General features: G+C 36.6%; 3 protein-coding genes and 1 pseudogene across 4 annotated transcripts; 1 reads left to right on the forward strand and 3 right to left on the reverse strand.

The window, feature by feature from the left end:
- Nucleotides 1-481: 481 nt before the first annotated feature.
- Nucleotides 482-7,992, forward strand: LOC130727415 (pleiotropic drug resistance protein 1-like). The gene is made up of 22 exons (XM_057578542.1): nt 482-992; nt 1,229-1,349; nt 1,471-1,559; nt 1,642-1,726; nt 1,933-2,092; nt 2,187-2,263; nt 2,372-2,425; nt 2,513-2,603; nt 2,704-3,005; nt 3,262-3,543; nt 3,637-3,953; nt 4,045-4,205; nt 4,485-4,588; nt 4,714-5,142; nt 5,295-5,627; nt 5,762-6,052; nt 6,217-6,300; nt 6,392-6,525; nt 6,676-6,903; nt 6,996-7,167; nt 7,281-7,535; nt 7,633-7,992. Exons 1-22 carry the CDS (start codon nt 670-672, stop codon nt 7,888-7,890), a joined length of 4,350 nt encoding a protein of 1,449 aa, XP_057434525.1. The 5' UTR covers nt 482-669; the 3' UTR covers nt 7,891-7,992.
- Nucleotides 7,993-8,382: 390 nt separating this feature from the next.
- LOC130727416 (probable protein phosphatase 2C 22) lies at nt 8,383-11,417 on the reverse strand. 2 transcript variants are annotated; one of them, XM_057578543.1, is made up of 4 exons: nt 10,826-11,417; nt 10,019-10,228; nt 9,426-9,637; nt 8,383-9,155 (listed from the first exon to the last, which is right to left on the reverse strand). In XM_057578543.1, exons 1-4 carry the CDS (start codon nt 10,994-10,996, stop codon nt 8,591-8,593), a joined length of 1,158 nt encoding a protein of 385 aa, XP_057434526.1. In that variant the 5' UTR covers nt 10,997-11,417; the 3' UTR covers nt 8,383-8,590. The 2 variants fall into 2 exon arrangements, with proteins under 2 accessions (XP_057434526.1, XP_057434527.1); XM_057578544.1 differs by having other exon boundaries at nt 10,019-10,225; nt 10,826-11,412.
- An 852-nt stretch (nt 11,418-12,269) lies between these two features.
- On the reverse strand, nt 12,270-15,300 carry LOC130710291 (annexin Gh1-like). The gene is made up of 6 exons (XM_057559504.1): nt 15,236-15,300; nt 15,070-15,134; nt 14,733-14,878; nt 14,069-14,287; nt 13,579-13,780; nt 12,270-13,314 (listed from the first exon to the last, which is right to left on the reverse strand). Exons 1-6 carry the CDS (start codon nt 15,298-15,300, stop codon nt 13,298-13,300), a joined length of 714 nt encoding a protein of 237 aa, XP_057415487.1. The 3' UTR covers nt 12,270-13,297.
- A 2,098-nt stretch (nt 15,301-17,398) lies between these two features.
- Nucleotides 17,399-18,890, reverse strand: LOC130710299 (uncharacterized; annotated as a pseudogene).
- Between the last annotated feature and the right edge of the window lie 7,109 nt (nt 18,891-25,999).

Genomic DNA, 25,999 nt, shown 5'->3' on the forward strand with positions numbered 1-25,999 from the left:
TTAATCCACATATATCCCCCACTTAAGCCAACACATGTTGGTTTCAGTTGTCAAAATTCAAAAATGGTTTCTTTTCAAAAAGTTGTTTGCACGATTCTCGCCGTTAATGTGAGAACTGTGTTAGTAGATAATTCGTAAGTACTTTTTTAAGCAATCTCCGGTTCTGAAGGCATGCTTTGGTCGTGGTGGTGTCCGAACTCAATCCACCCAAACTTTTTTCATTGAAAAATATATCCCTGGACAATATTGTTTGAGCCGGGTAAAACTACTACGAATGACAGTATTTAACGCAACTGTGGTCATAAGATTCGAATATGAGCCATTTGACCAAGCTAGAACAACCTCACGTTAGTTGATGTAATGCATTTGGTGGTAGTTTGCAGTGTTGGGTTAGTTTGAATAAAGAAATGCACGTAATTCACATTCATCCAACACAAAAAATTGTATATAAGATTGACTATGCGTCCTTACTCCTTCCCAGCACTATAAGTAGTAGGCTTCCTCATTCTCACGGCTATACCAATTCTCTTCTGCTTGTTCCCACAGCAGAAAGAGAGAATCAATTACACACAAAACACACTAAAACGTTTCCATTTGTGTATAAATAGCATTGCATGACAAGTAACACAGTCCTGATTGCATAGTATACACATATAGCATCATCACATAATGGAGAATGGTGAATTGAGAGTGGCAAGTGCACGCATAGGAAGCTCCAGCATCTGGAGAAGCGGTGCTGTTGATGTGTTTTCAGGGTCTTCAAGGAGGGAAGATGATGAAGAAGAGCTTACATGGGCTGCCATTCAGAAGCTTCCAACGTATCTTCGAATGACAAGAGGCATACTCACTGAATCAGATGGTCAACAACCCACAGAGATTGACATAAACAAACTTGGACCTCTTCAGAGGAAGAATCTGGTGGAGAGGCTCGTCAAGATTGCGGAGGAAGATAATGAGAAGTTCCTCTTGAAGCTCAGAGAACGCATTGATCGGTATGTTAATGCATGTTTGGAAATACTTATACAATTGATTCCAAATGCAAAATCAATTATGGGGAAAAACTTACCCGAGTATCTTTTGAGTGTCAAAATTGATTCTGAGGAAAGAGAAACTGATCCAAACATGCTATGAGTTGTTCTATGTTTATGTGTGTGTTTCAGTTTTGAACTTGCTGCTTTCTATGATTGTGGAGACATTTATCATCATATGTACTTGTGTTGCTTTGCAGAGTTGGACTTGATATTCCAACAATTGAAGTCCGTTTTGAGCACTTGAATGTTGAAGCAGAAGCTCATGTAGGAAGCAGGGCACTACCCACAATTTTGAACTTCTCCATTAATTTGTTAGAGGTATTCATTCATATTTGGTCACTGACTCACTGCAATAAGGTTTGGATGTTATTCCAATAGTTGTTTTTGATATTGACAAGTTCAGATGTGTCCATTTTCTCTCTTACTTCTTTTTCTGAAGGGATTCCTGAAATCTCTTCACCTCACTCCTAGTCGAAAGAAGCCATTCTTAGTTCTCAATAATGTTAGTGGAATCATCAAGCCTAAAAGGTAAGAGGGTGAAACTTTGTGTAAGTGGTTGTCGAGAAAGGAAAACTATCTATTTCTCAACATTTTGTTTTGGTTTATGCAGAATGACACTGCTCTTAGGTCCTCCAACCTCCGGAAAAACCACATTACTGTTGGCACTGGCTGGAAGACTCAGTAAAGATCTAAGAGTAAGGACACATAACTCTTAAGTTTGGAGAATCAGAATCACTTCATGCTTATGATTTATAGCATGTCTGTATCAGTTTCTCTTTCACCAGAATCAATTCTGAAACTCAGAAGCTACTCATATAATTGATTTTGGCTTCAGAATCAATCGTTTGAGAGTTTCCGAACATGCACTCACTCAATTAATTCTGTTGCTAATCAATTGCAGTTTTCCGGGCGAGTTTTGTACAATGGTCATGGGATGGAAGAATTTGTACCTCAGAGGACATCAGCTTACATAAGCCAAACTGATCTGCACATAGGAGAAATGACAGTCAGAGAAACATTGGCCTTTTCAGCAAGGTGTCAAGGGATTGGAACCCGTTATGGTTAGTAAACCCTTTGAAACCACATGCTCAACCTTTGTGTCTGGATTTTGAAGGATCATATCATTAAACTGTTTTCAATTTGCACAACTTACAGAGATGCTGGCAGAATTATCAAGAAGAGAAAAGGCTGAAAACATTAAACCGGATCCTGATATTGATATTTATATGAAGGTGGGCTAAGATAAAAAAAAAATTGTTAAATCAAATGTTAATATTACTCTTTGCAGTATTTCAACTTAATTCAAGTTATAGATGTTGCTAAGCATAATGAATTTTCAGGCAGCAGCACTAGAAGGCCAAGAAACCAATGTAGTTACAGATTATATAATTAAGGTACTAAAGTGAATTCAGCAAATCTGTAAGATAATTTTAAAGGTAAAAGGAAGAAACTCAGTTTATCCTGTTTCCTAAATTTGTCAGATTTTGGGACTAGATATTTGTGCTGATACCATGGTAGGGGATGACATGATTCGAGGTATTTCGGGCGGACAAAAGAAGAGAGTCACAACTGGTAAACCAGAACTTTGAACCCATTTGGATGCAAACCAAAGAACACTTATTGGAGCTTATCAATTACCAGCTTGGTTTATTTTTGTGTATTTTGATTACAGGTGAGATGCTAGTTGGACCAGCAAGAGCCCTTTTCATGGATGAAATATCAACTGGTTTGGACAGTTCTACCACATTCCAAATGATCAATTCCCTGAGACAATCCATCCACATTCTGAATGGAACAGCTGTCATCTCTCTTCTCCAGCCAGCACCAGAAACTTTTGAGTTATTTGATGATATCATTCTCCTCTCTGATGGACAAATTGTCTACCAAGGTCCAAGGGAAAATGTGCTTGAGTTCTTTGAAAACATGGGCTTTAAGTGTCCTGAGAGAAAAGGAGTAGCAGATTTTTTACAAGAAGTATGTATATCGCTTCACTAAACTTGTTTTGCTCTGAGTAATGATTCATAGACATCCGCAGAGTGCACACACCTAGAGTGAGAAAGGTAGAGAAGAGAGCGAAGTAATTGATGTGATATATGATGTGATGTGATAAGAATGAGATATAGAGAAAAATTAGGTGTACTATTGGGGTGTCCACGAATCATTACTCGCTTTGCTCTTGTCACCCTTCAAAGATACTGGACTAAGCTCTTTCTCTTCATGTGTATAACAGGTAACATCAAGAAAAGATCAAGAACAATATTGGACAAATAAAGATGAACCATATACCTTCATCACTGTTAAACAATTTGCTGAAGCTTTTCAGTTATTTCACGTTGGTCGAAAACTTGGTGATGAACTTGGTGCTCCATTTGACACATCCAAAGGCCACCCTGCAGTATTAACAAAAAACAAGTATGGTATGAGCAAGAAGGAATTGTTAAAGGCTTGTATATCCAGAGAAATCCTACTAATGAAAAGGAATTCTTTTATCTATATCTTCAAGATGTGGCAGGTAAGAATTGTCTATTTCATTTTGCTAAGAGAAACTGCCTTAAGCATTAGTGCTATATCAACTAGACTCATGTTTGATTTCATTTGCTTTCAGTTAATTCTCACTGGCTTAATAACAATGACATTGTTCCTACGAACTGAGATGCACCGGAATACAGAAGCTGATGGTGGGATTTACATGGGTGCTCTTTTCTTCATAATGATTGTGATTATGTTCAATGGATTTTCTGAGTTATCCATGTTCATTATGAAACTTCCGGTTTTTTATAAGCAAAGGGACCTTCTCTTTTTTCCTGCTTGGGCATACTCTCTGCCTACATGGATCCTAAAGATTCCTATCTCCTTTCTAGAAGTTGGTATCTGGGTTGTGATGACTTATTATGTCATAGGATTTGATCCAAGTTTTGAAAGGTGAGAATTTAGTTTTGTTTCTCTTTGAAGCATAGAGTTCAGATAGTTTGCTTTGCACCAAAGTTATGAGACATTGCTTCTCATATGGCAGGTTCCTCAAGCAGTACTTTCTGCTAGTTTGTATCAACCAAATGGCATCTGGACTTTTTCGATTTATGGGGGCACTTGGGAGGAACCTTATTGTTGCAAACACAGTTGGATCCTTTGGTTTACTTGCAGTTCTGGTCATGGGTGGATTTATCCTATCAAGAGGTGAAGTTCTAATGCACTTTATCATCATATATGCATAAGTAATAATACTTGGACACTTGAACAGTGCAGACACCATACAAACACCTCATTTTTCTCTCTATATTATCACATCACATCATATATCTCATCCATTACTTCTGTATCTTCTCTTCATTTCTAAGTCTGGATGTGTTTGGTGTCTGGGCTATGCGGATGTATACGAATCATTTTCTTATATGCATATTGTTTATTTCAAGGTGATTTGATATCAATAGCTCACAGAACTACTTTTTGCATCAGTTGATGTGAAGAAGTGGTGGTTATGGGGTTACTGGGTCTCCCCCATGATGTATGGACAGAATGCTATAGCTGTGAATGAATTCCTCGGAAAGAGTTGGTCACATGTAAGCAACACAATCAAAATTCCAATGAGTGTAACGTGTTAATGTACAAGAAGAATAAACTATATAAGTAATGAACAGTTTAGATCTGTGTTTGAAAATATATGAATACCTTTTTTGCATTTCAGGTTCCTTCTAATTCAACAGAACCATTAGGAGTACAGGTCTTGAAGTCGCGTGGGATTTTCCCAGAAGCATACTGGTATTGGATTGGAGTTGGAGCTTCCATTGGATACATGTTCCTATTCAACTTCCTTTTCCCATTGGCCTTACATTATCTTGAGCCATTTGATAAACCACAAGCCTTAGTATCAGAAGAAACCTTAGCTGAAAGAAATGCTGCCGGAAGCGGACACGTCATTGAACTGTCGCCTAGATTAGAAGATTCTTCTGCTAAGGAAAACGAAGGCCGAAGAAGTTTGTCTTCCAGAACACTATCAGCAGGAGTAGGAACCATTAGTGAATCTGATCACAACACGAAGAAGGGGATGGTTCTTCCTTTCACACCTCATTCAATCACTTTTAATGAGATTAGATATGTTGTGGATATGCCACAGGTATAAGATTCAAGGTCCAACTCCTAGTAATTTAACTTGAAGTGCAGTGACCTTTTCTGTAATATAGCATTAGAATAGTAAAACGTTTGGAAATACTTCAACAATTGATACCTACTCCAAAAAAAGAATCCTCATTTCCCTTATGCTTGCAGGAAATGAAGGAGCAAGGCATTCTTGAAGATCAACTTGAACTTCTGAAGGGTGTTAATGGAGCTTTTAGGCCAGGAGTACTGACAGCTCTAATGGGTATAAGTGGAGCTGGTAAAACAACACTAATGGATGTGTTGTCTGGAAGGAAAACAGTAGGATACATTCAAGGACAAATCACTATATCAGGGCATCCTAAAAATCAAGAAACGTTTGCTCGAATATCAGGATATTGTGAACAGACAGATATCCACTCTCCCCATGTTACTGTCTATGAGTCTCTTGTTTATTCTGCGTGGCTCCGGTTACCTCCCGAGGTTGATTCTGCCACCAAACAGGTAAAGTTTGTTTGGTTTTTGCTTTTCTTTTATAAATTAGGTCATAGTACATTAACAGACATGTCACAACTCACACACACCACATATGACATTATACCTTATACCAACTCTCCAATGGCTTCTATTGATTGTAGATGTTCATTGAGGAAGTTATGGAGCTCGTAGAGCTAACTTCATTAAGAGAAGCACTGGTTGGCTTGCCTGGAGTGAATGGTTTGTCGACGGAGCAGCGCAAGAGGTTAACAATTGCAGTTGAACTTGTTGCCAATCCTTCTATTATATTCATGGATGAACCTACCTCTGGCCTTGATGCCAGAGCTGCTGCTATAGTGATGAGGACTGTGAGGAATACAGTAGATACAGGGAGGACAGTGGTCTGCACAATCCACCAGCCTAGCATTGATATATTTGATGCTTTTGATGAGGTTAGAGACCCTTTTCCTTTATCTGATAGCATGTTTGTAAATCACTCTACAATTGATTCTAAAACCAAAATCAATTCTGGAGAGAAAATTCTTTGAGTTGCTTCTGGATTCCAGAATTGATTCTGAGAAAAAAGAAGTTGAGGTTATGTATTGTGATATTGCAGCTACTTCTCTTGAAGCGTGGAGGTGAGGAAATATATGTTGGGCCTTTAGGCCTGCAATGTTCACATCTGATCAATTACTTTGAGGTCAGCACTATCTCTAATTACTGAATTACTACTAAATACTCCCTGCACTATCAATCAATTTTTCCATCTAAGTAAGCCATGCTTGGTTTAGGGAATCAATGGAGTGCCAAAAATTAAGAATGGTTATAATCCTGCCACATGGATGTTGGAGGTTACTTCAGAAGCACAAGAAGCAGCTCTTGGAGTTAACTTCGCTGAAACATACAAGAATTCTGACCTGTATAGGTAGGAACAACTTAAAATTCAAAGCAAGTTCCATATCATATCATTGGAAATCCATAATGGAAATCACGATTCAGATTTTTGGAAGGAAACACTGCCATTTAAGCTATTGTTATTTTCTGTGTTTAACCATTATTGTACAATGACATTCAGGAGAAACAAGGCCTTGATCAGGGAACATAGTACACCAGCAGCAGGGTCTAAAGACATGTACTTCGCAACACAGTACTCACAATCTTTCTTAACCCAATGCATGGCTTGCCTTTGGAAACAGAATCTATCATACTGGAGAAACCCCCCATATACTGCAGTGAGACTTTTATTCACAACAATCATAGCTGTGTTGTTCGGGACAATATTCTGGGATATAGGCTCGAAAACGTACCAAACTGCAACCTATGCCCCTCATTTCCTTAACCCTGTTACTGAGTTCTGTTCTTTAATGCCTTTGTTCATGTATTCTTCCAATGCAGGAAACGAAAACAAGATCTATTTAATGCTATGGGATCAATGTATGCTTCAATCCTCTTCATTGGGGTACAAAATGCTACAACTGTGCAACCAGTTGTAGCCATTGAGAGAACAGTTTTTTATAGAGAAAGAGCTGCTGGAATGTACTCAGCTTTGCCATATGCATTTGGACAGGTATGAATGAAGTTACTCATGTAAATGACTAGGAAATATTAACTTTAACTACTAATTAAACTGTTAACATTGATTATGTGGTTGAGTGAGACTGACACTGTTGAAATATTCAGGTTGCTGTTGAGATCCCACACATACTCACACAGACCCTGATATATGGGGTTATAGTGTATTCCATGATTGGATTTGAGTGGACTACAACCAAGTTCTTCTGGTATCTCTTCTTCATGTTCTTCACATTTTTGTACTTCACCTTCTTCGGAATGATGCTTGTGGGTGCTACCCCAGATCACAATGTTGCTGCTATAGTTTCTTTTGGGTTCTACTTGACATGGAACCTTTTCTCAGGATTTGTGATTCCCAGACCAGTAAGTTTCAGTGTCCCTTTAGCTTCATTTGTGATATTAAACTATGTACACATTGACAGTAACTCAGAAAGGCTAATAAAATCTTGATATGTAACAGAGGGCGCCAGTATGGTGGAGATGGTTCTTCTGGATCTGTCCTATCTCTTGGACCCTATATGGATTGGTTACTTCACAATTCGGTGATATACAAGAACGGATGGAGACTGGAGAGACTGTGCAAGAGTTTGTGAGGACTTATTTTGGGTATAGAGATGATTTCAAAGGTGTAGCTGCAGCTATGGTGGTTGGCTTTTCACTAGTCTTTGGAATCACCTTTGCCTTTTCAATTAAGGCTTTCAATTTCCAAAAGAGATGAGCATTTTGTACAATTTGTATTGTAAATGGATCACATTCCAGAATTTTGTTGAACTTGAAGGGGTATATAGAAAATCAGATAAACTTACTGATTCTCATGTGATATTCTTAATTTGTTAAAGCTATTGGGCAATGGCATAGATTATAGAAACATGTGACATGATTTAGTTAACCTATCATTTCCCTCCCACAAGAACATGCCTTCCAAGCATGATCTCACAAAATCCGGGGATAGGGGGAAGGACAAAACTTGCTTACAGTTCCATATGTATAGTTTTTACTGTCCAATTAGAACATGTTGGAAAGCAAAAGTTGAGGAAGTTATCACTTATCACATTAGCAAAATTTTAAGAAATTGGTAGCTCAGTTTTTATTGGACAACAGCACAAACACAAACGTAAGTTTGTCCAAGGGGTAAACCATTTTTTTTAATTGGGCAAAACAGCATGTCACTGCCAAGGTGTGTGCCCCTTGTAGTCCACAGAACAAAACAAAACAAAACAAGCCCTGAAGCTGTATTGATTATACAAAAACGTAATTAGAATGAACCAGAACCAGTAACTTAAACGTTGACTAGGTGCCGCATATGATACAGTCAAAGTGTTCTCTCATCCTAAATCTACAATTACAAGTGAATCTTAATTCTCAGAAAGAGGTACACTAAGAAAAATCAACAAGGAAGCAAAAGGACTTGTGCCAATTCAATTACCCAAGCTGTCCAGGAAGCTTTGCAACTCCTTCAAACCTTCAGCAGAGAAGCTCCGGTGCACCCTAGAGCGTGGTGCGACCAAGTTAGGTGGTGGCTGTTGATGGAAGCAAACCACAACAGCAGATAAATTGTCTCCGCTCTTTCTCTTTAATGCCTCATCAATCAGATCCTTACTGCACAAGGCTGGGTCGTTGTGCTCCTGAAGCCTGCGCCGAGCAAAATCGACAGCATTTTGGCTCCTAAATACATCCCAAATCCCATCACAACCTATGATGAGAAATTCATCCTCAGCAGTGAGTTTGGTAGTCATGAGTTCAGGTTCTGCACTGAGTGGTCCACCATCTTTGCTTTTCATTCCTTCCATGTGCCAGTCACCAATAGCACGAGCAACATTAAGTTGCCCATTAAGATATCCATCATAGACATAGCCACCAGATCCCTCAATACGCTTCTTTTCTTTGCTGCAGATTGGTTTATGATCTCTTGACATTTCAATTGCTTTTCCTCGACGACACAGCACTGCTCGACAATCTCCAGCATTTGCCACCACTAGCAACCTGCAATCAGAAACTACAATCAACAAGCAACTTACCAAAGGTACTTAAAACTGATGTCATGTCAGTATTGTTTTGGAAAAGGAGGAGCATGGATGTGGGTCATTTTCTGTCTAGGCCAAAATGCTCTTAACCTCATTCCAATGATTTCTGGCTTTTGTACTTACTAAAAAAGGGTGGAAACTGGCTCAAAGAAGAATAATTGACAAACATTTGGCACTATGGGTAAAAAAAATGATGTACAAACATACTATTGAATATCAAAACCCTGACCTTCCTATAACAAGAGTAGCCAATGCAGTGGTGCCAGATGCAAGGGCAGCATCCAGAGAACATGCTTCTGCAAAGGCATTGTCGGTTTGCATAAAGGCAGAAGCAATAATCCTTTCAATATCTCTTGGGAAACCTTCATCCTCAAGAATGAACTTTGGCAAATGATGACAAGCAAAGTCAGCAGCATGCTTTCCACCATGTCCATCAAACACCTGACCAAGCCATTGGCCATATGATGTTAATTAACTTTTGCAAGCAGTTTACAAACAAATGCAAGCAACATACACAAACTTCTCCGTTCCTGTCAGCTCTAAAAGCACTACCACTAGCAATGGTATGTCTAAAATGTGTTTAGACACATTGGTCCACACAACAGGTAAAGCAACACACGGCTACCAGAGAAGATTAGCATATGAACAAAGATTAGCAAAAAACAATAAAACATACACCATCAGGCATGCAGAAAATAAGAGTTAAAAGGGGGAGGATAGAAAATAATAGCACAACAGGACACAGAAAAACCAAAATTCATCCGCAAAATAATCAGTAGTCCAATCAATTTAAGGGCCAATAGCCCAATAGTAGAGATATACCCCATAGAATGCACTGGGCCCATCAATATGGCTCTTGAGCAGTTGGTCCTGCATAAAGTTGTCAACACAAACATATACGTCTTCCATACTTGACCGGAACCCCATATCAGCACATCCTCCAGAACGAAGCTTTGGAAGGAAATCAGACTGACAATCTTCAGTAACATTCCCTGGCTCAGAGCATACCTCAGAAAGCTTGATTGTTGTCTGCTGATTTTGCCATAAAAATTTAGAATAACACATTCAAAAATGAAAACATTGAGAAAGATAAAAAAAAAAAAAAAAATCAGTGCAGAAAGAAAGAAACTTGAAATCCATAAATAACACTACTCACAGCAGTCATCAATAACCATGATTAAAATGTAAGCTTTATGAAAAAGAAAATTAATAAATTGTACATGATGTCGTTGTCTAATTTACTACTTGCCTAATCTGACCACTCCAACCCACCGTCGTTGTATACCATTACTTTTTCCCAACAAAATCTCCTCCTATCCTAATCCTAGATTTTTTTTGATAATGCAAGAAATATAAACCATAAGCTAAAAAGACTTTCATTTCATATACCACTCAACATGTTTTCTTTTGCTACAATATTTCAAAGACAATCATTGCATCAAAGTAACAAATGGACAGAAAAGGGAAGCAATGATAAAACTTCCACATATAGCATCAAATAAGAAATTACCAAATCCTGTAACTATTCTATTTCTAGTAAAACAATCAGCACAATGAACATGCTATTGCTTAATACATATAAAAAAAAATCTCATTTCTTTGGAAAACATTGAGAGGTGAGAAGCTTACAAGAGAAGCATGGCGAACAAGCGATTTCCTGCAATGCAAAACCGCAGGGTCAGAACGCTGGCATTGGCGATAAGCAGAAGCAATCGAAGGATTGGGATTTGGATTCGGAGGTCGACTCTCACTGGAGCTTCTGCTTTCACTAAAACAATTCACACCTTCACTTTCTTCCATTCCGCTAAACCATAAGATCCACAACCCAGTAACTGCAATTCGAAATGAATTCGACCCAGATTGGAAAACGCTATTGGGTAACCACCGCGAGTGTAAAAATTAGGTCTTTTTGGGATTTTGGTTCGATTGGTTGAACTGGGTATCGGCGATTTGAGAGGGAGATTCGTGAGGAAAGGGTTTGATACGAACGAACGAGCAAGATTGATTCACCGTCGTAACTGAAGGCGGCGATCGGTGATTGGTGGGGGTTTTAAATTCCTAGTGCGGTGGCAGGTTTGCAACGACGTCGTTTTCTCTCTATAGTGTGATGTTTAAGGAAAGCGGTTTCTTTGTTTTGACTTTTGAGCTATATGTTAACGGCATGGGGCTTTTTCCTTTTCCTTTTTTTTTACAACAATGTCATTTTGCTTAATACATCATCAAAAGTGAATGATTAATACTTGTAAATGAGGATCTTTCTTGCCAATAGATAGGTAGTTAGTTGATGAGATTTGTTATCATTGCCGACAAAGAAATGTAGATGTTGTTTAATCACTAGTATATAAGCCCGTGCAAAGCACGGTGGGTGTGTTACCACAAATTGTGTAAAACAACATATCTCTGACGTATATAATGAATAATGTTTCATTCACATCTCTCTTTGAGGTGGCCTCTCTTTGAGGTGGAATGAGGAGAGAGATAGAAAGAAAAGAAAAAGTAAGAGAAATAAAGTATGAGATGTGATAGATGATAAGAGGAGAGAGATAGAAATAAAAAGATGTGGAGATGGAGTGTTTAAAAGATGAGGTGTGTATATATCATTACTCGTATATAATATCAAACATAAAAGGAAGTAGTAAGGAACAGTCCAGCAATTGCCATTGCATTTTAATTAATACAGCAACCATTGTCCAAAATACAGCAACCATTGCCAATTGCCATGCACAGTTAAATTATGAGTTTAATTTTTTTGCACTAAAGTTTTTTTAATATTAAATTACTTTCATGTAAAATGTTACTCCCGTTGGACCTGTTTATTCCGTAATTAAAATATAAATCAATACATATTAATATATATTTAAAAATTTGTCAGTTGTTCAGCATACTTTCACTATCAGGTTTTTATACTTTTATATATTTTCTATCCTAAAGCATATATATATTATTAAAAAATATTGAAATTTATTAAAATGTAATTTTTATATGAAAGCATTTTGATGTAAATGTTCATTCCCGTTGGAGCTTTTTACACTATAATTTAAAAATAAATAAATGTAGAACATATATGGTAAAATTTTCTAATATTTTCAGTGGCATATTTTTACTATTATTTTCTTTAAAATAATATATTAACAATATAATGGTACAACATAAGATATTGTATGATATTGAATTATTAACATGGCTGGATATAGACCATAGTCATCCCCTTCCCACTCATCATAACATTCTCTAAAGTTTCCAACCACACAGTTGGCCATGCCTGAAATTAATCTACTCCTTCCAAATTTATCACATACGCAACAGTTATCACTTCTAGCTCTCCTTGCTGAAGAGCCAATCTTGAACGCTTCCTTTTTGTGATCACCTGATATTCAACTCCAAGTCTAACCCACAGTTTTTTGGGGATGCTTAACAACCTGAGGTATTGGTCGAGCAAATTGTTTGTTCACGACATTGCTGCTTAAACAGTCAGAATAAGCACAAAATTTTGATGAAAATATGAGTAATTGAAAAACTATCAGCACAGACATCAAATCCTACATGCATTCATAATTGAAAAACCTTATAGAGATGGAATTGATCAAGTAGTCTATGGAGGAGTTGGGAAACAACATAAATTTATCAGCATCTGATGTAGCAAAGAATGGCCAAGTTAAAAAATTAAAGGCCACCTCAAGTTTAACTATATCTGACTTGTATAATACTCATGAAATAAACTCTAAGAATCTTTTCCAATTTTTTAACCAAAGGCCTTTAATTCATGACTTTGCCACATCAAAACAACAGGCCCTACCAAAAAACCTTTAATTCATGACTTTGCCACATCCTTAGATTTGGCAAAAGCCGTAAGCTTGATACCATCCCTCTACCACACCACTTCATAGAAATAATAACACCAGTACCTACCCTTGGCCCCTGCCTAAACCCAAACCCCCCCCCCCCCCAATAACCATCTCAAACCTCCCAGCCAGTGCATAAAAAACATAGTCCCAACTATGCCAAAACTCACACAAAAACTTGAACTAAACCCAGAATTGCACACACACATGTCAAAACAGCAGTAGAAAGACAGAAAACGTGACCTCTACCCTGCTCCCATCATACCCTCAAACAACCTGAACCAACGTAAGACACAAAAGAGAGGTGAGCACATGCCAACACAACCATATTGTAAAATGACCCTAAAGTCAATGTTCTGATTTACAAAATCTAAATCACACATACATTGCAGTATTCCGAATAGACTTGGAACTCAATCAACTCTTAAGATTCAATATCCCACACAAGTGTGCTAATATCGTCAATTTATTTAACATAGGAAGACAACACAGCCGAAAAAACATTAACATGTAACAACAAAGCAGCACATTATATAGTACCTCTGCCATAAGCACACCGTCGCTCCGTCAAATCAATCTCCGCCCTGGTGGCCACCACTCTTGTAAGGGCTCCTTCCTCGCTTGTTGATAGCCAAACGAATAAACTTCTCAAAGTACTTCTCAGGACAGACCAAGCACTTGACAGTGGCTCACTGGCTCTCAGTAAAGACAGGTACTCATCCTTCGGATCAGCTTTGTGGTACTGCCACATTTATTAGAATTTGGATTAAGTCTAACTCTACTCCAAAAACCAGCTTAGTTTTGCTAAAATTTCATTGAGTAATGTGTGATCAGTATGCAGCTATAAAATAAGAGGCCATGGAACAAATGAAAAATCACAAGCCAATTATGTGAATACACAATCACAAAGTTTTATTCAGTCATCAATGTTATATATTTACCGTTTATAGGCCAAGAATTACACATATAAGCAACATGAGTATTCAATGTTCATTTCAACTTGTTAAAGTTTATGGTCAAGAATCAGTACCTTACGGAAGTCCCCTGTTGTATGATGAGCAACATCCTCCTCAAGAGACTTCTTATGAAGAGCATGATAAGCCTTTCTCGCAGCAAACAATTGTTCAGAGGACCTAGTGCAGGCTTTTTCCACCAGCACCTGATTGCTTGACGTCCATCTCTTAGTTGCTTCGTTTGCCAAAAATGCATCACGTTCAGCGGAATCAAGGGCCCAAAGGTGAACCAGCCTCTAGTGAGGAGAAAATTCACAGTGCATATCAGTTTCATACACTCAAAATAATATGCATTTAGTGATATAATCAGTTCTCATTACGAAACAATTTGACATCATGTCACACAGTTAATCAGCTTATTAAGTCTTCTTGGCTAGTTAGCCCTTTAGCTAGGTTTTAACTATACCAATGTATTTAAATTTCAATTAACCAGGACTTAGGCTTTAAGATAAAATCAGTGTGATATGTTGCACAATCAATTAAATATTGCACATCTAGGCATGTACAGGTACATCCACAGGTATCAACAACAACTACAATAAAGGCCTTTACCAATTAGTTGGGTTTGATTATGAGGATCTAAACAATGATGTGACTCATTTCACAAATAATGTCTAAAGACATACCATTTTGGTTTGGTTTTAGATCTTTCATAACTATTTGACCTACACTTTTCTGTACCTCAAAGTCACTTGTCAACTCTTTGTCCAAGGCCTTGAGAAGATCTTCTCCATAAGTTTCAGCATAAGTTTCCCTTATAGGCTTCCTTTGAGCAGCATTCCGATGACCCAAGATCAATATGATCAGATCCTCATTAGTTCCCCATCCTGCAATCACATTAGAATACTTGATTCACTTGAAAATCCAAACAAATGGAACCAGGAAATGTGTTAAGCATTGAAAAGAAAGATCACACAACACAAAGCGAACCTGCACAAAGTTAAGCATTTCTATAATTTAAAGTTACAATGACCGTGAAAACACTGTGGGCATTGAAAACTATTGAAGATCACATTACCATATTTTTGCACCCTTGTACTTGCTGCATGGTTCCACAAATAGCTTTGGTAACTATGTACATACCTACAAATATAGAAGCAATGGAATTATAAGATGAAGAAGATCAATATTATCCTTCAAATAAATAATCTCAAATGACATCTCTATTTGTTTTCATAGCACACTTGTCTTTGCACATCACCGTGTATAAAACGGATTGTTCAACAACAAAGAGGACATTACCGTTCATGGGAAGGTTTCACAATTCACCATCTTCCATCTTCAAGCCCTTTTTTCTTTCGTTCAGTTCTTTGAAATAAGAACAAACAAGGTTTCACATGTTTGCACGGGCCATTCCCACACACTCTCTCTTGTTCTGATATATGATAACAAATGAGAAGAAGAACAACAAAAACGATTGAAAGAAGAAAATGGTCAAAGATAAATGAGCAAAAGGGAGGAGGAGAAGATCTTACCGATGGATATTTCGGAAGCACCGGGGTTTGAAAGTTGATGTGTGTGGCTTCGACACACAAGATGAAGGAGGCGTTGGCTGGAGGGTTTGCAAGTGGAGGAGGCGTGGCTTGGAGGCGGCGGTCCGGCGGCGCGGGCTGCAACTGGCTGAGCGGCGGCGCAACGGAGGAACAGTGGCAGAGGGAGAGGACGCGCGAGATCTGGCGATCTGGGCGCGGTTGAACATCTGCAGAGGGAGAGAGAGAGCGGCTGGGAGTGAGAGAGGGAGAGTTTCGTTGCGGTGGCGGTGCAAGGAAGGTATGCACGGCCGTTGATGATCTGGCGCCACCGGTAGCAGAGAAGGAAGGTGAGGTGAGTGCCGAAATTGAGGGGAGAACAGAGAAGAGGGTTTCCGGAGCAGGAAGAGGAATTTTTTTTTGAGAGAGATCCAGAATTTGAAAACAAATATGGAGAGAGATTAAAGATATTCAATTTGAATTTCAAAAACAGCTTCCATCTCAAATCTCAAACTCAGTACAAAGATAATGAAAAGCTATGTCGATGATTGAGTGGTTTTTAGAAGCAACCATAACGCGTAATTTATAGCATGGAAAAATCACATGTCTGGAACAACATAGGTCGAGGATCTAATTTGAAAGTGGGACAAACATCAGAAATACACAAATGTGGGAAAAACTTCAGATAATGGAACCGAGAACGGAGCGAGGATCATTAGATTTGGTACCCCAATCATTAGAAATGTCACCCCACTTACGGAAATTCAGTTTCCGAAATATTTCGGAAATAAGGTTTCCGAAGCACTTTTTTACTCAAAAGTGTGGTTTTTTACTCAAAAGTGTGGTGTTAGATGAATTAATTTCGGAATCTAAGATTCCGAAATAATTCGGAACTTTAAAATCCGAAAATTAGGGGTGTGAAATCTAATGGTTGGGGTGGCAAATCCAGCTCTCCGGAGCGAGATGTCGTAGACACATGAAAATGACCAAACGTTAAGCGGTGGAAACGCGTTGCTAAGAATATGACACCTGGACGATGCTTGATAAGCTGACACGTCGGATTTTTGTCTTGATAATGGACCTCTGCCTTGTATCTAGTATAGATGTGATCTAGTATAGTATAGGATGATTGATGAGTTACATTTTTAAGTTTCAATGATTTTGTTGCATCTATTTAAATGATGTTTCTCCAATCATGACATTTGCTAGAGTCAACTCTACATCATATTAACAAACATTCAACTTACAATTAATAGAGTAGCACTTTTGGTCATTTTTTCCAATAATGAGTTGTTGACACTATTTTTCCACCTTTACCTTAATAAATAGAAAGATAAATTGAGAAATGAATAATACTAGATTTTTCACCCGTGCGTTGCACGGCGGAGTATATATCAATCAATTCATACTTTATAAATAAATAAATAAGTATAAACCAGCGCAACAATATGACGACGACTTCTAAAAAAACATAAATTTACACCAATTGACCAAAATATTTAAACGGTTGCCATGAATAGAAGAGCATACACCTGTATAGATTAAATCATGCAATGATATTCTTTTGAATAAACCATCAAATAAGAACAACTCCATTATGAAAACAATTTGAGGTTCTACACTATGTCGCAATGAATGATATAAACTTAGGGTATGATTTCATTATGGGGGAGTTTCAATCTAACAAACAATATAAAATTGTAATTTATTTTTGGAGTATCATGAACCGATAAAGGGTTATGAATAACATTTTTTGCAAAAACAATAAATAATAAAACAAACAGGGTAAAATGGAATTTGAGACTCGAAATAACTTCTTCTTTCATTCAATTCATTTTCGTTCAGACCAAAAGACAACAAAATAGAGACCTAAATAAACTAATCTGCCATCCCAAAACATACTAATAATAGGCAGATTGAACATTAAGATTGAAATGAAATTGAAAATCGGAAAACACCACACTGACGAAATAACTAACATCCAGGACTACAAAACAACACACTTAACATCTTGAAAAGACAACCACAATAACAAAACATCAAAACAGCCAACACAACAAAAAACAATCTACAGATCTTCTCCTTTTTCAAAGCTTTCAGGGGTTTCTTGCCAGCAACTGAGACTCCAACAACTTCAGCATCAGGGGGTGATGGACGCTTGGAGGGAGGGGAAATCTGGCTTTCAACAGAGATATCCACTTCAGGCTCTTTAGCAGTTTCAGCAACTTGGATAGCTTCAGCAGATTTATCACCAACACTATTCTTCTACAATATAAAGAGACATGATAACGATTCAATTACTTTGCTGTATATAAAGTCAGGAAACAATTAAATGGAAAAACAGTAATATCTTTTATAAACCTTTTCCTTAGACTTCAAATATGTTTTAGTAGATTTCTTAGTTGAACTAATGCAAGCAAGGGGAACAACAGCAGCTCGAGGAGATTGAGAGGTGGGGGAACCATCAGACTCAACAGCCTTATTGATGTCCAATTCAACAGCAGGTTCAATTTCTTTTAGTGTCATATCATGTTTTGCAGACTTATCTCCAACAATCTAAAATAGAATACATAAATATCAATGTACAAAAGAGAACTTAATAATAAACATAAATTTAAGAAGCATAATTATAACTTCTAAAAAATTTACTTTAACATTTGGAGTTGGATCAGAAGAGACAACATAGATTCGCTGAGTATCCGAACTCAAGTCAACAGCAGGAGAATTAGACGTCTCCACAATCTTGGAATTTCCAGCATTAACAAACTCGGCATTAAGATCCTGAATTTATTTCAAAATTTAAATTAACAATCATTGAAACAATTACATCAAAAACTGAAGTTGAATTCTAAGTAAAGTTTACCTTCACTATCCTTGAAGATGAAGATTCACCCTTCAGCACTGAAGTAGGGGTCCCCATAATCAATAATGGAGAAAAACCATCAATAGAGGGAAGGGATGCCTGAAACTGACACATAACCTCTGAGTCAGAGCAAATTTTATTAACTCAGTACGATGGTTCAAATATTGAGTTTGAGTTGTTATTGACTTCAATTTTGAATAGAAATGTTTGATCAATGAGTTCCAAAATATCAGCAGGAACATCAAAATCAGCAGGATCCTAAAAAATGAAAAATGAATAAACATCAGCCCCATAACGAATTCATATAAATAAAAGAGTTAATAGTACATTACTTACCTTGGTTGGTTCTTTACCTAAAGCAGCACATGGTTTATTAAGAAGGACAGATGCCTCTTGATCAAAGAAAATAAAGGTTGTTGATTCTGAGGTATCAACAACTCTGACTTGCAGCTTATATCTGGGGATTGATAAAACCATATGGCGAACACAGTTCTCACAGAAAAACATTCCGTCAGCGGAATACACCTTCTTGTTACACTTGCATGCGGGATACCACCAAGGACCTTCAGGAATGAACTTAACTGTAGCCAGGACAACACATGTAGACTTCTGAAGAATAAAGACATACATGAAAATTAATGTAAGCATAGTCAGAATTAATAAAAATATTACAATTAACTTTATTATAAGAAAAAATACCTCTGTTAAAACCTTTATCTGCTCAATTGTCTTCCCTTCAGTAAGGTTCAAGAAATCTTCAGCAATGGGATCTTTTCAAGAGTCTTGTAGCTGACTCAAGACTTGGGATGCAGGGTCATTCAGTTCAAAAAACCTGCAAGGAAAAAATCAGCATTTCAGTTACTATACTGGACAACACATGAGAACCAATGCTTTCAACAATAAATAACCTTTCACAAAGTGGAGCTGCCTCTTCAACATCAGGATTAAACAGGATCTTTGTAGCTCCATACACATTTTGAATGCTAGGTATCCCTGACATGCACAATACATGTTAAAACAATATATAAATTTAGTACAGACTGCATAATGAGCAAATATATCATGTGACAACCTCTGAATGGTTTAATCTTTGCAAATTGCACAACAACAACTGCATTAGTCATATCTCCGGATGCTAATTGTCCAAGAATCTCTGGTACATATTTTCCAAAGAATGCACACTCAAGACGAACACTGCACATCGTAAATCTCAAACATTATTTAAGCACATATATAAAAAGCAACAGAATAATCAATAAGTTTAATAAATCATAGGAATGTTGCCTCACCCATCTTGAAAAAGCTCAAGAGTAATTCGCTTTTGTAGTTTTCCATCGTTTTCAAATTCTTGCTCGCCACGGGACCCAGTAAGAATCCCAATAACATCTGAAGTAAAAGGTTGTTAAATAAATAAGAATCAATAATAGAAATTTCAATCTAAAAACAAAATAAGGGAATTCAGAGTTTGCAAAAGATTTGAACCTATCAGATAAGATGAATCTAGTTCATTGAACCGGATGTCAGAAAGAGGAGTGAAAGAATAAGGACTCATGGTTATAGGAGTGTTTGTGACCAATCTCACAGTGGTGTGCATCTCAAAGTTAACCTTATAGGTATGCGTTGTTGTCCTGAACTCGCCACCATTTTCACCAACACTAAAGTACGATATCTGATAGACACGACCCTCTGTGATCAAAGGCTGAAACCTATACGCCAGGGACTTCCGGACAGTAGCATGGATTTTCCAGCCCTAGAATAATATTTGGATTAAATCATATATAATACAACAAAGGGGAATACAATTATAGCAGAATGTCAACTAATGAATTATAGCGGAATGTTCTTGAGGAAATAAAAGGCGGAGGATGATGGATTCAACAGCATAGATGGTCTTTAAATAGGGGAATTAGAGAGAGGATGGTAGCACCCCCAAATTCGAATTAGGGTTTAATGAAATGAATTAGGGATTTAGAGTTCCGAAAACTAACCTCGGGTAAGGTTGAGGGGCGGCTGGAATCAAATAAATGGCCACCTTGGGTAAACATCCACAGGATTTGGATCGCCATATTTAGGGAGAAGCATCACGCGTGTTTGAGTTGATTAGGGGGAAATGATGGTGGGGAAAGGATGATGGGAATAGAGCTCTGTTTAATGTCTGAGTGCAGCTTACGTTGGGGAGAGAGAAACGTTTAGAATGGGAGTCTGGTTAATTTCCAAGGTATCAATCAACGATCAATAATCAATAATACTATTAAAATATTATAAATTTATTTAAATCCATATTTTCTGAAAGTAAATTAGGATCCAAATATATTACGGTACAAAAGTTTGATATGTAACAAATTATTAAGTGAATCACATCTGAAAAGTTTGAGATAAATTGTAAATTAAAAAATATCATAAATTTATTTAAACCCATAATTTCAGAAAATAAAAAGGATCCAAATATATTAATATAGAAAAGATACTTTCAAAAAATTAATATAGAAAAGATTGATACACAAAAAAAATAATGGATTGATAAAAAATATTAAATTACGAATATAACAATTGATTGATAAAAAGAATAATTATTTTTTGAAAGTAATAAAAAGAATAACTAAAGCCATCGTGAATGGGGGAGCCATCGTAAATGGGGCAGCAATTAAATTCAAAGAAAATAGTGGAAGAGATGAGTTATTAATAATAAGGGAAAGATAGTGGGGGAGAGGATGGAGAGGGGTTGTTTTAAAAAAAATCAGCAAAGTTATGTAGATGCCACGTGTACAGGGAAGATGTGAGAAGGGCTGTTAGTTTGACATGTGGAATTCCACTAATTCTAAGAATGCATGAAAAAGCAGAATGTATGAGGAGCTGACATCTCAGCATTTGGTCCTTTGAACCTTTGCTCTTTTAATAGTATTATTATTATTGATTATTGATGATATATGATGTGATAGGAAATGAGGAGAGATATTGAAATAAAATGTGTGGAAATGAGATGGAAAAGAAAGTGAGGTGTGAATAAATCATTACTCAAATTCTTTCTTATACAAATTTGAAACTTCAGATAAAGATAATTAATCATCTACCACTTGAATTAATCACTTATTAATATACATTGTGCTATTTTTTTATTTAAAGTTGTTAGCACCTAAAAATCCGTAACGACTACTTTGTCGGTCTAAAAGACAAAATAACCACAGTATAATGACTATTCGTTAAAAGAACAGTCGAGGTCCGCTAGTACGACCAGACAAAACGGCTAAGTGGGAATAATGATGTACTTGAACAAGGTTTGTGGACAGATTCAGAAGTTTGGACAGAAAGGAAAAGATATTTCAAAGCTTTTAGAATATTCTCACGGGCGCAATAGCAACAAATCCAGTCTCTTAATAATAGGAAGTGTATTTTCTCACTATTGGACCAACCGATATAAAAAAAACCGGTTTACAGTTTTTTTTTCCAGGCTGGCTATGAAAGGTAAAACACTAACACCTCACGATTTATGAGGGTTTGCGAGAAGCAGAACATGGGTTTGGCTTGTTGTTATACGTAGTTAGCCGAATTACTCCTTATAAATACGGAAGGGTCATTTATAAAAGAAAACAATTCAAATTAAACAATCAATACAATCTACAAATATCATGTATTGCCTAAGTCATTTACTTTCATTCTTTTACTTTTCTAGCACTTTACTTTATTTTAGATTTTTATCATATTGCAGCCTTTATTTTCAACATTTACTTTTAGCCTTTAAATCTTTTACTTATTCATGTTAGTCGTTACCTTTAGTTATATAGATCTACTTCATCTTCAATATCTAATTAGAAATAATGAAACTCTCTTTCAACCTTTAAGTCTTTTACTTACTCATTTTAGTCGTTACCTTTAGTTATATAGATCTACTTCATCTTCAATATCTAATTAGCAATTATGAAACTCTCTTTAGAGTATCTTAGGAACCTGCATTGAGAAACATAATCTCCCTCAAATAATCGTTTGATTAATTAGAGAATCATTACATTGATTTCTCATTGGTTTTTTAGCTAACTCACACAACTACCTAAACCCAAAACTATTTGAACCAACAAAAGTAAAAGCACATTTTAAAAAATCATTACCATTTACCATTACCATTACCATTAGTTTAACTTGGATGTGCCTCTCATGTGGATAATTAACACCAGACTATTAAAATTTTATGTTTATCTCTTTCTTTATATTTACCAATAGGTGAGATTTTCTAATTATTTATGAAGAAAAAAATATACATTAAGTTCCACATGATAGTGTCATGTAATACGAGATAATGTTAACCTGTCTTTAGTTATGAAGAAGAATTGAAAATTTAGATAAAAAAATTGGAAGTTAGGGTAAAAAATCTAGCAAATCTTAACAAAACTTAAATCAAATAAAAAAAATCTATGCAATCTCAATCAATTGACTATCTTATATCATGGCATATGTCTATTTTCAAATTTTACGCATTTTCCATTCATGGGTGTTCCACATTTTAAACAAAGACACATTATAAGATGAATAAATCTAAGGGCATTAGTTTTAACACCCCCTTAATAATCTCACACCCTCCTTTTTTCTAAATTCCTTTAATGCCCTCTCTTATAACCAATAATCCTAACCCTAATATTCAGATTTCCCTCTCTCTCACTCATTCTTCTCTCACAAAGTCTCCTCTCTCACCCACAGCCACCACTGAAGTGAGCCGCAACCACCCACCAAGACGCCTACGACCACCACGCTGCCGACGACCCACCACGCCGCTGAAGTGAAACGTTTCGCCGCCCAGCCACGACGCTGACGACCCACCACGCCGCCACCAACCACGCTCTCTCACCCACAGCCACCACTCGAGCAACGCAAATCTGTCACCCACAGCCGCCACTGAAGAGAAACCCGCCGACCCACCACGCCGCCACCACCGCGCGTTGGATATTGGAAATTGAATATTATGTTGATTTGTTGGATATTATGTTGATTTGTAACCATATATTGACCAGTTGCTTATGTATTGGATATTATGTTGCCCAGTTACTTGTGTATCAAGGAAACTTGTTCATATGTAAATCACTGTGAAACATAATTAAATTTCACACTCAAGAGTGTGAATTATTGAACTGTTGAGAATTTTAGTTTTAAAAATAATAATTTTTCGTTTTTTTATATTTTCATTTCACACTCAAGAGTGTGAAACATTTTCAAATTCCACACTCAAGTGTGTGAATGAACCAACGGTTAAGAATTTTATTTTTAATTTTAAATATTTATTTTTTTATAATTAAATTTCACACTCAAGAGTGTGAATTATTGAACTGTTAAAAATTTTATTTTTAAAAATAATTTTTGGTTTTTTTATATGGGTCCCGCTACCATGGAGCCCTATTTTTCAGGCTCCAATTTTGAAGCCACGTTTTTGACCTGCTATCACCCTTCACTTTTTTAAAAAAAAAAAACTTTTTTTTAAAAAAAAAATATTTAATTAGAAAATTATAATAAAAGTTAATAAAAATTTAATCTTCTTTCATCTTCCACCTTCATCTTCTTCCCCTAAAACTCAAACCTAGAAATTTATCCATCCAAACTCATTCATCAATTCATCCATCCATTCAAATTCTCATCACCAAACTCTCACCATCCTCATTAAAAACAAATTCAGAAAATCTTTCAACTCTCTCTCTCATATAGAAAAACAAATCTGGGTTCATATCATCATAAGTCATCATCATCCACCTTCATCCACTTTTTCCAGAACAACAAACTCAATCTCCAGAACCTTCCATTAATGATTCTCACGTCCCACATTCTCCAAACACTACTTTCCCTTCAATCCAACTCCAACTCCAAAACCCATTGTTCAAATTGTCAAATCTTAAACAAACCCCCTCTTCAAATGTAAACAAACCCCTTTCCCCCCGTTCTCATTCTTCAACCACCTCAACCGCAACACCTTCATCGGATCCCCCAAAAATTCTCCCGATAAGCACAGTTCGGATCTTCACCTCGTTCTTTTGACACCCAGAAATTTATTCTCATTATTTTAAATCACAAAAATCATATCTTTGTGCTTTCAGTTTTTTTATATTCCAAGTAAAGGCCTTTTTCATTGCCACCAATGACCCAAGTCCTCCACTTTGCCTTCATGACCAACAACCTCTTCCTTTTACCTTCAACCTTCATGAAAAGAATACCAGGCAAGATCCATTTTTTTCCCACAAATAAAACAGATCTGAGACAGAGCAAGGAAAAAATACAGATCTGAGACAAAACAAGGAAAAAAAAGCAGATCTGCGAGGTTCCCTTCTTCTTGAACCTTGTGTTTCTTCTTCTAGACAGAAATCAGAGTAACTGGAGGAGAGGGTGGAGAAGGTGAGCGGGTCTGATTTCGTGGTGGCCCTGATGTGTTTTTTTCCAGAAGGCTTCGGGGAGGTTTCCTTCTTCTTGAACGGCCCTGATGATTTTACCTGTGATGACTAGTTTCACAGTTTCCTTTTATTGTTTGCTGCTGCAAAAAAAAAGTCTGGATTTAAGATTTTTGTTATTGTTTATGGGTTTGAAGGTATGGTTTTTTGTTCTTAATTATGGGTTTGGGATTTCAGGGCTTTTGCATGATTTTTTTTCAAAATAAAATGTAACCCAAATAAGAGAAGATGAAATTTTTTCATGGAAGAATGAAGATGCAGATGGGTTGATGATGGCATGGTGAGGATGAGGATTCGATGATGGCACAAGGAAGATTTGAAGAATGGTGAAGTTGAGTGAGTACATGTAAGAAAAGAGAGGTTGGTCTGATTAATTAAATTGAGATTTGTTCATTAATTAAGTTTTAATGTAAATCAATAATTTTTAAAAAAAAAAATTGAAAAATGAAATTAAGGTTGATCACCGGTCAAACACCGGGATCCAATTTTGGAGCCCGATTTTCGGGCTCCATGTTAGCCGAACCCTTTTTATATTTTCATTTCAATATGGACCTCATTCTTTCATAGCATCCATTTCATTATCTACTTCTTTCACATTATTCACCTTGATATGAACCCCTTCAGCCACATTATCGACTTCCTCAATGAGCACATGAGACATGATTAGCTATCCTGAAAGGGAAAAGAGTAAGAATCAAAAAAGAAAAATTCGTAAACAAGTAAATTTCACACTTTAGAGTGTGAGCGGAACAACTATTTCTCACTCCAAAGTGTGAACTACAAACCAAATTCACACTCTAAAGTGTGAAATACGAACAACAGTGATAAAATGAAATTTTCACACTTACTAACTGTGACTCACTAAGTGGGAAAATGTTTCACACTCACTAATTAAGTGTGAAACGCTTAAAACGAAAGGAAGAAGATGAAGAGAGAATGAACATACCTCGGTTCGCACTTACAAAGTATCCCAAATGTTTTCACATATATTAAGTGTGAAGCGTGGCAACGAAGAAAACCATGAGATGATAGTAGTGATAAGGTAGGAAAAGGGATATGTTTGGAATGAAATTAAATTTTAAGGGTATTTGAGACATTTTGGTGCATAAATTAAGGAGGATGGGAGATTAATTTAGGGGTGTTAAAACTAATACCCTAAATCTAATTCAGCACTTAAGTGTCATATGATGAATACAT

The sequence above is a fragment of the Lotus japonicus genome, chromosome 1 (assembly GCF_012489685.1).
Source record: "Lotus japonicus ecotype B-129 chromosome 1, LjGifu_v1.2".
In the NCBI taxonomy this organism is placed as follows: Eukaryota; Viridiplantae; Streptophyta; class Magnoliopsida; order Fabales; family Fabaceae; genus Lotus; species Lotus japonicus.